At 46.1% G+C, this 12,505-nt stretch overlaps 1 protein-coding gene across 1 annotated transcript in view; it reads right to left on the bottom strand.

The window, feature by feature from the left end:
• Positions 1–8,121, bottom strand: part of sdc2 (syndecan 2) — a 41,220-nt gene extending 33,099 nt beyond the window's left edge. Inside the window, exon 1 of the mRNA XM_068576107.1 lies at positions 7,628–8,121. Coding sequence (XP_068432208.1) covers positions 7,628–7,687 — 60 coding nt within the window. The 5' untranslated portion in view covers positions 7,688–8,121. The remainder of the gene's footprint in view (positions 1–7,627) is intronic.
• Between the last annotated feature and the right edge of the window lie 4,384 nt (positions 8,122–12,505).

The raw sequence follows: 12,505 nt of genomic DNA, 5'->3' as shown, positions 1-12,505 counted from the left end.
TGAAGAACGGATTAGAAGTGAAGCTGTGACCTTGGCTGACGTCGCTGTCAAAAGGGCTCATACTTTTTTCTTTGGAGGGGGCCGAAGGAAGACAGTTATAGCCAGAGGATGGGTGAAAGCAAGAGACACACCAAAGATGGAAATATCGCAAAAGCAGAGGGACAAGAGTGTGAATGAGGACCACGTTAAAAACTGGTAAATGTCTTCAAATTTACATACTGTGTTTGAAATGTTGGGTTGGTGTTTTCCTTTTCAAAACTTCCAAACCACAATAAAGCCCGCAGCCGGAGCACAGACTCCCAGTTAAAGGGCCGAGCCATATGTACCCGAAACCCCAAATTCTGACTGGTTGGAGACCTCTCCCTGTCATTTTCCACCCCGTCCGGAGGGCCGTGCGATCTCGCCCCGCGAGGACAGCGCCGACAACGAGCGTGTCGGCGATATTTGCATATGCATTTTCCCCCCCCAAAAAAAATCAAAATGGATTCCATCTGACATGATTTCCCCGGGTCTAAAGCCTCTCAGGGAGGGCTGAATGATAAACCCAATCCCTCGGCGTAATGGAGGACTGACTGCCGGGGCGCTGAATGCAGCATCATGCTCTGCTGAAAGGGTTTACAGACGCAGTGGAGATCACAGATGGCTGTTAACAGAGTGCATTAGTACAGATTAACTCGCCTGGTAGAGTTGCCACAGCGGTGCCTCTGATCACGTTAACAACCACGGCGGAGAGGCGTGCGGTACGATAAGCCATGCCGTCTGACCTGAGGCTGCACAGTTAATTGCGCGTGTCAAATTAACTGCAAGAAATGTCTTATTTATTCATATATATAGATTTTTTTTTCTCCTTTTGGACAATATTGGCAATATCAAAGTGTCATACAGTATAGCATATCCAACGGAGTTGCAAACAGCAGTCCAGATGTAACTGGGGCTGGAATAATAACCCAATAATAGAAAAGGAAGGATTTATTTTTGCAAAAATATCAAATATGTTCAACTTTTTCGATTTTCTGACCATCGGAGAAGCCTTGTTCAGAAGTTTTACTTTTTCCTCTACTCCAGGTCCTTTTGGAGGAAAAAACTACATAAAAATAACACCCGTTTTATTTTTTCCCCCAGATTAGAGACTTTAAATTAGCCTCAGCCTCGGTGTGAAAAGGCCCTCAGTTTGATCCTCAGTGGCCTAATGAAACTCCCCTCCACGTATTTTCTTTAATTTCGTGCCCAGCAAATGTCCCTTTATACGTTTGCCCCCTTTTTCACCGCTCCAGCTCCTTCAAGCCTCACAGTGTGAGTCACTGTCTGGACCGGCTTGCTGATGTGGTCACAGTTTAGACTTTCAAACATCGGCGGCTGCCACAGCAGCACTCAGAACATCTGGACACGAATCCAGAGGCCTCGACGTCTCGGTTCCTCCGAGTCAAAACAAGGAAATGAAGCAAACCGTCGCCCCTTTGAAATGAAACCGTGGATTTAAAAACTAGGACGAGAAAGTACGGCTGAAGACTCAAATGTTTGTTTTCGCCAAAAAAGATGGAGTGCTGGAGACGGGTGCGCTCTTTTCTTCTTTTTTCCTCCTCTTCTAAGCACAGGATCAACCGGCTTGTTATAAAATTACAGGTTATGCGCCGCTCAGAGGGAAATTATTAAAAGCTGGAAGCATTCAAGAGTCTCCTGAGACCCACATGGAGACGTGGATGGAAACACAGCTACTTCCTCTTTTTTTTTGTGTGTGTGATGCGTTACAATGACGAACACATCTCGACAATGAATATTCATGGGGCGCTCAATTGTAGCCTTTTTAAAAAAAGGCTCCGCTTTACGCAGCAGCATGCGCCGAGAGAAAGGAGTGCTGTGTGCTATGCGGGGGAGCTCGCTAATGAATTCCCCTCTCCAGCTCATCACCTTCCACAAATACCCTCCGGAGTCCCAGAGTTTCCCTCGTGAAAAATGGCTCCGGATTAAGCGAGTGCACCGAGTATAATTTGCGGTCGGCGTTACGCCCTCCACACAACGCACGAGTTACACGCCTAAGCTCATTCGGTGCCGCTTTTGATTGGCGACGGGGATGAAATAATGGAAACGCCAGACGTCACGAGTATATTTGCAACGCCAATGCAGATATCAATTTGGCGCCTTTAAGGGGCGATAAAGTGGGCTCGTAAATACGGGTGAGAGCCCAGATGTGTTAAATGTGCCGTGCCGCTTTTTCTTTTCCACAGCGATCTTGGGAGTTGGATGGAAAAAAAAAAAAAAAAAAGCTGACGTCATGGCTTCACATGCCTGCCATTTGTTTTTGGGACAAAGTATACAGATGGAACCCATTTTGGGCCTCCAGATCGTTGTCTGCTCAGCGGAACAAAGTCAAGCAAGGAAGTTTCACAAGCAGTTTCTCTCGCTTCTTTGACGGGCCGACAAACGAAACCTGAACGGGCCGCAATCTGCGCTAACAATATCTTTAAGAGACCTTTCTTGGTTGGAGCAATATGAGGGCAAGCGGTCTTGCGTCAGACTTCCAGCTGGACGGTTAAAGTTACTGTGGGGGAATTACAACCGGTTATAGAAAAACTCCATTACAATACCGATGTCTCCATGTGACCTACATGACTGAACCAGACCAGGATCCCCAGAATCCCTTTCAGCCCCGACTACAGCCGAGGAAAAAGGGAGTCATGGGAGAACCAGAACTTCACTGAAAGTGAATCTCGGAAAACACCACTTTTTTTTTTTTTTGTTCTTGGAGTAACTTCTTGTAAAATCTACTCAACGGTATTGCAACAAGGTGAGATTCAACAAAGTAGAGCTGAAAACTAATTTTGAGGCAAACATTTGCTTCTCAAATGTGAGGATTAAGTTTGATATCAGACTGAATATCTCTGTTCGGGGATAACAAGAAATCCAAATGTCCCAGCTTCTTTTTTTTTTATTATCAAATTAGGCAGACTCGTATAACTCTTACAAGCTGAACCTGAAGCAGACTAGCTGTCACATACTGTCGGCAGTTTGTCTTTTCCCATTTCATCCCCCTGCCTAGTTAGACACTTTTCACACCTCACACAGCGAAAGCTCCAGACAGGTCCTGTCTGGACACCAAAAGGGAGGCAGGGTTCACACTCTTCCCCTGCGCCCTCCTTTCCCCTTCATCTCCCTGTTCTCTTCCTCCTATACCAAGTGAAGCTGGGAGGCAGCAGGCAATTGGGAAAAAAAAGAGAAAAGAAAGGAATAAAACAGACGTCCTGACGCAGGGTTCCCCCACCCCGTCCCGTCCGTCTTCGTCACGACCACAAACCCCCCAACTGCAGTGCTGCCGAGGAAGTTTCCATTTGCTAAGCTAATTAAAAAAGAAGAAACAAAGAGGGAAGAAAGAGCTCGGGGTGGGAACAGAGAAAGAGTAACGTTACAGGTCTACTGTGTCTAAATGTTCTCAGTTTTTATTGTCCAATGCGGTGTAGCCTCCGATAGCCCGGTTGCCCCAACACCAACCAGAGCAGCCGTCGCCCCGTCCTGCTGCAGCCACATGTCCCTGATGGCTTTTCCCTGTGCCTCTGTGGCTGGGATGACAGTGTATTTTAAAACACGTGGCTATAAACTCTCTCTCACACACACACACAAAACCGGGAGGGACATATAAAGGCCCGGACACACAGAGCACCAGCACACACATGCAGTCAACAGGTTTTTTTTTTTTTACTATTTACCAGTGCGCACAAGATCCCCCTGCCAGAGTGAGAGCCTCTTCCAACTTGTCATTGAGAAAGAGGAAGAGGAGGAAGAGGAGAGCAGCTCCTTTCAAAACACACATATGACCTGCAGATGTTGGCGAATGCAATGAAAGCGCTCCCATCCTACCGGAAGGGAAAGGGTTAAAAACCACACAAAAAAGAAAGGGGGTGTTTCTTGTGATGGGGAGGAAAAAAAATACATATATACTATTTCCCTTCATTCCGTCCAGATGCCAGAGAGGCAAAAATGGAAAGCCACCGTTCCCGGCCTGATCCAAGACACTGTGGTAACGACGGGCAGACATCTTGACCATGCCGGCAGAGAGCAGCAACACGGGGGAGGCGAGAGAGCGAGTGTGTGGGAGTGTGTTTATCCTATGTTGTGTGTGGGAGTGTGTTTGTATGTGTGTGCACGGTGACCAAACAAGAGGACACAGATGGATTCAGGGGGAGGGAGGGGGGGAAGGGTTGGTGGTGGCTGCTGTTGTGCTTTCAGCGGTCCAGCAGCCTCTGCCTTCTGTAGAGTCCATTAGCGATTGCATAATGCTTGGCAGACAGGGACCGGGTGAAGGCCCCCCCCCCCCCCCCCACTCTGCCACCTCCCACAAACACACACACACATACATAGACACACACAGCCCCCAAAGGGTCGGACACCAGCAAGGAGTGCATAGGTTGCTCTGCACAGCAAAAAAAGAAGTGTGCAGTGTTCCTGTGTGTGCCACTGGTGGATTCATTGCAAAAGGGAAAAAAAGGTTTTTTTCACAGTGGGACAAAACACAAGCACTTACATACAGGGGAAAGGGTGGGGGGATGTGTGTCTTCAGTTTGAGGAATCCTAGGTTAATGCAAAATAAAAGAGCATCATTAAATATACAGCAGGCGAAGCAGCAGTCAGTGGCAGCACAGCATCTGGTCTCGGCTTCTATGTGGCATTAAGACCTTTCATTTCTCTGCTCCGCCGTCCCCTTCTTGTACACCGCAACCTGCGTTACAGTCATTTGCATCCTTGCATGTTGCCCCCCCCCCTCCCTCCACCCACCACACTTCCCTCTGCATGTTTACTCGGACAAAGAATGGCGGAGAGGAGGGTAAATAGTTTGTTTTTTTGTCCGCAAAGCGCAGAGAGGCATTTTACTTATTCATCGTTGAAGTACATCAGCAATGAAGTGTTTTTCAGATGAAGCACATTGAAGAGAATGAAGAGGAAGAGTCCGATGTGTGCAGCTCATTCAGGCACCAAAAGCCTTGTGCTGTGAAATAAATAGTGACGGGTCGCATTCAGCTCGGTGGCCTTAAAGCGAGCCTGGGAGGACTGCGGTAGAACATGCTTTTATATATTTTTAAAACAAACAGCCTTCAGATCATCAATCTGCGTCAAATGAAACGGCAGTGTGGGTTATTGGTACTTGGGGGAGTCTAGGAGCGAATGACAAGTGTAGATGTGCTCGATCGAGGGGGAACGTACTCTAGTTGAGAGGAAGGTCAGCGTGCTGTTCATTTCTTTACCACCAAATCAGCAGAAACGAAAACGACCGTTCAAGCCAGAAAATGAACCTGGAATGCTGCTGTGTGACCAAGATAATGCGTCCCTTACAACACAAGGCCTCGCGCATCTTTCTGCCCTCTCCACCCCTCCTCCTCCATCGGATAAAAAGCCCTTGAAGGTCTTGTAGTCGCTGTCGTGGCCTTTTCACCCTTGAAATACTATAAGGGATTTTCTCAGGCTTGGCATGGCCGTTCCCTTTTTGACCGGTTTATCAGAGCGGTCCGACCTCGCTTGCCCTTTTGAGAACAGGACGGAGACAGCTTCCGCCCGACATCGTCTTTGTGGACGGGGTCGGCCCGTAACAAACGAATTCCTCGAACTTCCGTGTGATCTTGAGTCTGAAAGCGGCTCCGTGGATTAAGCACCCAAAAAAAAAATGTCAGCGTCATCCTCGCTCACAGAAGTCGGACGCAGTAGAGCGGAAAAAAAGGGAAAAAAGCAACAGAGTGTTGACACTACGTTGACCTCATCCAATAGGAGATATGACATTTATGATATTTTCTCATTGCATCCTGCACAGCAGTCTTTACCTTCAACCAGAGGCTTCGACCCGTGCAGGGACCTCACGTGATGCTGCTGTCAAAGCATTCCTCACCAAGTAACATAGCCAACGACAACAAAAAAAGCAGAACATAAAAGGTTTCTCGACAAAGGCAACAACTGCTTCGTATGACCGTATGGGTGACATCAAAATTGCCTTGGTATCATATCACTCATAACATCATATGCTTATCGCTTGCTCGATAATGAAATAATGAGTTTTTCAGAGCCAGGAGCAGTGGGTTTTATCTGAGGGGCTGTTCTGTACCCCTGCGACGTGACGGGGTAATTAAAAGGCAGACGGATGTTGCCTAAAGCAGGTTATCAACCACTCGACACCAGCGCCAATAATGAGAATCAATACACCCTCTGTCAAATTCCAGTGAGGCCTTCGGGGGTACACTGATAAAGGAGAAGATATATTGATCCGGTTAAAGTGTGTGTGTGATTGGTCTGTGTAAATCATCTATGATGATGGTCAATCGTGTCATATTCCTGTTATGGATTATCTCATATTTACATGTAGAATATTATACTCGACATGAGACCAGAGCAGTATCCCTCGATGCTGTTTGTGCTGCAAAGCAACCACATAAGACGCTCTGTGTATAACCTTCCCATGTTATGGTCACCCAGTGTATAGGACTAGGTGAGAGTTCAATGAAGAACTGCATTGTCCTGCACACAAGCACAGCCTTGGTGTAACCCAAGAAAGAAAAAAAATAGATCATAGAAATAATATCCTAAAAAGTACTCTGATGTCGCCCTCGTGCAAAACCAAAAAAAAAAAAAAGTCATGAAAAACAAAAACACAACACAGTCTGAATCAGCTCATCGGCGGCTCGAACAGAGGAGGCACAGCGCCAAGCGACAAGTCGCAACCCACAGAGAAACAACAGGAGGGGACAATAATGACAGGGGCTGCACACTGAAGTGCCAAAATCTGTCATTCCGACGGGCTCCGGCCAATTTGGAGGCGGATGCGCGCGCACACACACACACAGACAGACACAGTTAGGAAGCTCGACGCTTTCTAGGACAAAATCAAGAACATAGTCAATGTGCTAGTTTGAATCTATAGGGAAATAAAACAATGGAAGAGGGGGTGGGGGGATATTGCCATATTAATGAAAAAAAATCCCACCTACTCAATTATTGTTTTAAGATGGTATGCCTCCAAATAATGTGGGCATCCACTTGATGATGCATTTACGTCTGTGAGCACGGACCAGTCCACGGGGCTGTCACACAGGAACCAACAGAGCCAGTGCTCATCCGTCCATCAGTCTCTCTCTTCCACGTCAAAACTTCCATTATTTCTCTCTCTAAAAACGTGCCTTTCTTTAACCGGAGTTACGTCACACACACAGACACAGACACAGACACACACACACGCACACAGCTTCATAAAGGAGATGTTTAAGCGAAGAGGGGGAAAAAGACGTCGAGTAAACTTCATCCACATAAAGGTCCTCTTTAAAGGAGAGCTCCACGCCGGATACACACACAGCCACACACACACACACACAGACACACACACAGAAAGCACGTTGACCTCCAGAGCTCCTCTTTAAACTCGCCCGCGGCGTGATTTCGGCGTCTGGGTGTGATTTCCCAGGGAAGCGGCTGCCCGGCTCAGCCCGTCAGACGCAGGACTCCTCGATAAAAAACACACGAGTGACACGTTGGACTCGTTTAGTACATCAACAAACAACCCACCCCTAAAAAGCAGCGAGTGGTCCGTACGTGGACCCCCACACGCACACACACACAGCCAGTTTTAAAGTTTGCCACACAAAAAATGAAAACTTACCCTTTCCCCGGATAGGAAGACGGTCAGCCCGAGGGTCAAAATTATCCAAACGTTCCTCATTATTCCTCTCTGTTAATTGCAAACCGCGTTGTTGCGAGCGAAATGTCCCCCAAAAAATGTTTCCCCCTCCTCCTCTTCGTCGTCGTCTCTCTCCCTTCTCTCTTTCCTTTCCTCGCACCCTTCGCTCCAACTCCTGCCGCTCTCTCTCTCTCTCTCTTTCTCTCTCTCGCTCGCTCTCTCTCAGGAGTGGGATCCCACCGGATACGTGTTGCGTTTTGGTTATTCCTCCCCCCTTCACCTCCCTCACTCTCTCTCTCTCTCCAGGCACTTCTTTTCCTTTTTTTCAAAGCGTAAATTCGACAACAACCCCCTACCTCCCCAAAAAAAGAGATACACAAATAACCACGGCGTAATTGCAAAGTCTCTCCTTCCTCCTCTTCCTCCTCCTCCTCTCCCCCCCACGCGCGCCTTGTGTCAGCGAAAATCCGGCACGAGACGCCTCGCTGTCCTCGCTCCCTCGGCGCTCACTTGAGAATAACGACGACAAAAGCGCGAAGCGCGAGCACGACTGACGCTCATGGCGAGCGCGTGCGCTCTCTCTTCGGCCATGTCACCGCGAGACGGAGAGTGAACTTGCGACAAAGTAGTCCCCCCCCTAAACACACACACACAAATGAAGTAAATAATGACATAGCAATCATAACCAAGCAATTATGTGGTGAATTGGCTTGCTGTAAGTCCTCTCAGAGATTCATTTGTGTGTTATCATTATTTTTGCTCACAGGGGAGGTCGGATAACACACTAATTGGGGCATTTATCTCCACGTTTTGATAACGATCATTAATTGCACGCCCCCTAATGAGGATACCAGCGTTTCACTCAGTCACTGCACTACATTGCAATCAAGTCTCGCGTTTATTATGCAGCTCCGGGTGCTCCGTGAACACATCTGATTAGTGGGTCGTGGCTGCTGTATCTGAGCGTGACGTGAAATCAATGCGCCGGTCCTTATACATGCTAGGAGTAAAAACACACAACATCCTGTTAGAGATGGAGTTTAACACTAAAAAGAGTTCCATCAGTTGTATGACTATAGGAAGCCCACCCACCAGTCCCACTGAGTTCAGCTATTTATGGGTAAAGTCCACCCCCTGCTGGTGTAAATGTATACCTCCCCATCCATAATCTTGTTTTTTTCTTTTAATTGTACAAATTTAATTTGTACTCAGGTGTGAGCATGAGTAGTTTGACCCTGATTTGAACATTTATCTTCACCTTCAATCTCAGATTTTTGTTTATTTTTCGTGTAAAAGATAACTTGGGTTCAATGAAACCTTTCATAAACTCCTCCATCAGCTGTAGCTGCCTCAATGTTTCTGGTTGCTGTGTGTTCTAACTCATAGCATGAAAAAAGAACCAGCTTCAAAGAAACCAAATGTCCTCCCTCTGAAGAATCCCAGCAGTTTCATGAAGCTCTGTCTTCAAAGTCTGTGTAAAAAGCCTGTTTATGCTTCACACTTTAAAACATGTGCAATATAGTGCCGGATTTGAGAGGCAATTTATTAATTATTCAATTCATTTAAGGGGGGAAAAAAAGGTGGGATAGCAGCCTTAAACTGCTCTACTGACGTCTAGCCCGCTGCAGCACACTGTGTCTTCTACCTCGCAGTGAATTTCCACATCACTAAAAATCCATCCAGAACAGTCCAAACAGAGCTTTTTTTCCCAGAACCACTAATCCCACCCAATAACAGTCTGCCCTTTGTGCACAGTGAACCCTCCAACAACTCCCCCCACCACCACCACACCACCCTCCCAAACACACACACACACGATCACAAGTACACTGCCAAACTAAATTCCTTGGCCACACATTTTGCAAGTCAGTCCTGCAGACATGAGGTGACTTCAACGCGGTCGGCGTGATTGTGGCGCAAAAATATCAACATGTGTCCGAAAGACATTTGGCAGAAAGGATTGGTGCTCTCGGACGGACGTCACGCTCCACCGGACTGCTGAGTCCAACCACAGCTTTGCTAATGACTGTCGGGGCTGGAAAAAGAAAACACTTTGGGGGATTTTTTTTAAAAAGGCAACTTAAATCTTTTCCGACCGATTAACGGGAATATTATGCATGCAAGAGCGAATTGTCATTTGGTAATGGTCTCTTGAGAGTTTACATGGAATGGAATCCAGCTGTATTTACTTCTTTTGAGACATCTATACCCCCGATCAGAAGACACACACTTTTACACACAGAGGTGTCCGAAGGGCAACTTTATAGGTATTTGTTTGTGTAGATATGTAGTCGAGAATGAAGACTGAAAACAGGGAGGGAGAGCTACTCAGGCCAAAAGGTCACTAAATCCACTGACCAGTAGTCTGGCACAAAAGCCCCTAAAACTGCAAAATGTAGTTGTTTTGAACACCTTTACGGATTTGTCTGAATCAGGTCTTCATGCTTAAACTACGCTAACATATAAACTTGTGAGTGTATCAATCTTTCTTAACCTAGTTCTCGGTAAGGAAAAGGAACGAGCAAATGTCCCCAAACTATTTCCTCAAGGTTTGCAACAAAGTGACACCAGAAATACGGGAGAGTTATACTATATCAAAAGCACTTAGAATTTTTTTTTTTTAACCAAATTTAGACTCCATCTTGTGACCATCCCCCCACGCTGTGCTGCAGGAGATTCCCAGGCCGCCTCCTTCTCCTGCTCAGAAGGCTTAACTCTACTCCTGGTGGCCCAGATTACGCAGCCAATTAGGGTGAAGGCAAAGCCCCTTCTGCTACCAAGCCTCGCCAGAGAGTGTGTGTGTGTGTGTGTGTGTGTGTGTGTGTGTTATGTCACTGTCAGCCTGTTGTGAAGCAGCACAAGGACACACAATGACTTAAAGGTCCAAAGGGACGCCTTCAACAATCTAAATTTAGACAAAAAAAAGACCGCTGATATGGATGACAAACTGTGTGAATTTGATTTCCCAAATACATATTATTCAATCACAATTATGCAATGCAATGTGTATATATATATATATATATATATATATATATATATATATATATATATATATATATATATATATATATATATATATATAGTCTCAGACTCAATAGACAGTGCAGATCTTCAAAGTTGATCTTCAAAGTTGTTATGTATTTTGTTATATTTTATTCAACAGTACCACCAGCTGCCAAATAATAAACTGATTTAAATTCAGAAGCATATCCCAACAAATACGGTGTGTGTGTGTGTGTGTGCGTGTGTGGTGAGGTCATTCTGAAAGTGAGCCACGCACACACGAGCAAAGCAGAAAGGGAACTGTCTCAATGGCTTGGATGGATTTTAAAGAGAAAGACAAACAACCCAAAGTCTTTTTTTTTCTATTCCACCATTGCGCAAAAACACACGCACACACACACACACATGAAATAAGCACAATCGCATATGTAGGTATCATCCGACTCTTTCAGTTGATTAACGACCCAGTTAGATGGCAGTAAAGATCCTCATTACATGTGAAATCTGAGATTGAGATCTGAACACCCAAGGGAGGGAACCATGCAAAGATATACTGTCGTAAACACAGAGGGCAACGAGTGTATTACTTTGACCTTATGAACTTTCAGCATTTTACACCATTACTTCCACCAGAATGTTCATATACGATCTGTTCACGCAGTACTTCAGTCACACAGAGACAACAGCTGTATAAGCAAAAAGAGACGTTCGTCACACATGTCCCTGTGTCATACATACCTGAAGTTCTCATGGTGGAAAGTTAAATATCCAGTGCTAGTTCATCAGGAAAGCTGCTCGCCAACATCCTCAATATCCAGGTGCAAATACGAAAAAAAACCAACAATATTTATAGTGTAAAGTTTCTTTTTTTCCTTTCATCATCATCTGTTCAATGTCTGCGAGACAGCTGGAGGCGGCGCCGCTGACGCCGCTCCAAATGATGTTGTTGCAGTGTGCATCCACGCCTCAGGAGGAGAGCGGGGTTTCCAGCCGAGCTTTTGATTGTTTGGTCTCGGCCTGACGGCAGGAAACAAGCGCCGGGCCTCCGGCAGCCTCACACAACTGCCAATCTCGCGTCAGAAAAGGGAAAAAGCAACACGACGCAGGCTGTCGAGACAGTCCCTCTTATCGGACGAAGCTAGAATCTGTCCACGTATTCCAGTTAGAGACGTGACGTCTGTCAAACTCTACCGTCAGACCTCCTGAGTAAAACATGGGGCAGAGTGGTTGAACATATTGATGGTGAGACAATAGATAATATTTTTTATATGAACTAGGGGATCCTACGATCACTGCTCAATACATGTCTGATGAGAGTAACCTGGACCAAGCTGTAAAGCTCCAGAGAGCTGAGGGCAACTGCAGAGTGCGGTAATCATTCTCTAGTGGGTTCATCACTGCCAGCAACAACTCTCATGTATGCTGAAGAAACAAATCCTATCTTCACTGCCAGTTTCCACCAAATTGAAATTTAAAAAAAGTCCAAGAGGTTATCTACGTGGACAAAAAAGGCTGATTCCTCCTCGATTTGTAAAAATCTCTGGTAGTGGGCGTTTCTCCTTTGCCATTAGAGTCCATTCCACCTGAGAGCTGATTAGAGGTGTGTACCTGCTCCCAAAACTGCATTTATCAGGCCCTGTGCATTGCACATAACTGGGGTCACAGATATGCATTTTACTATTTATTTTTGGGTGACATGGATAATGTCATCAGCGAGAAGAACACTCGCTCCAAAGAACCAAACGTCAACTGTCAAGGTTTCATAAGACAAGGGTGTTTTTTTCCTGACAAGTCTGTGCAGAAATGATGTGGCAGCCCAGGTGTCTGTTCTCAGTCGGTCTTGCAGGTGAAGAA

The sequence above is a fragment of the Clinocottus analis genome, unplaced genomic scaffold (assembly GCF_023055335.1).
Source record: "Clinocottus analis isolate CAN_PGR_092001 unplaced genomic scaffold, fCliAna1.0.p SCAF_14, whole genome shotgun sequence".
Lineage (NCBI taxonomy): Eukaryota > Metazoa > Chordata > Actinopteri > Perciformes > Cottidae > Clinocottus > Clinocottus analis.
This window is presented reverse-complemented; position numbering and strand designations above follow the sequence as displayed.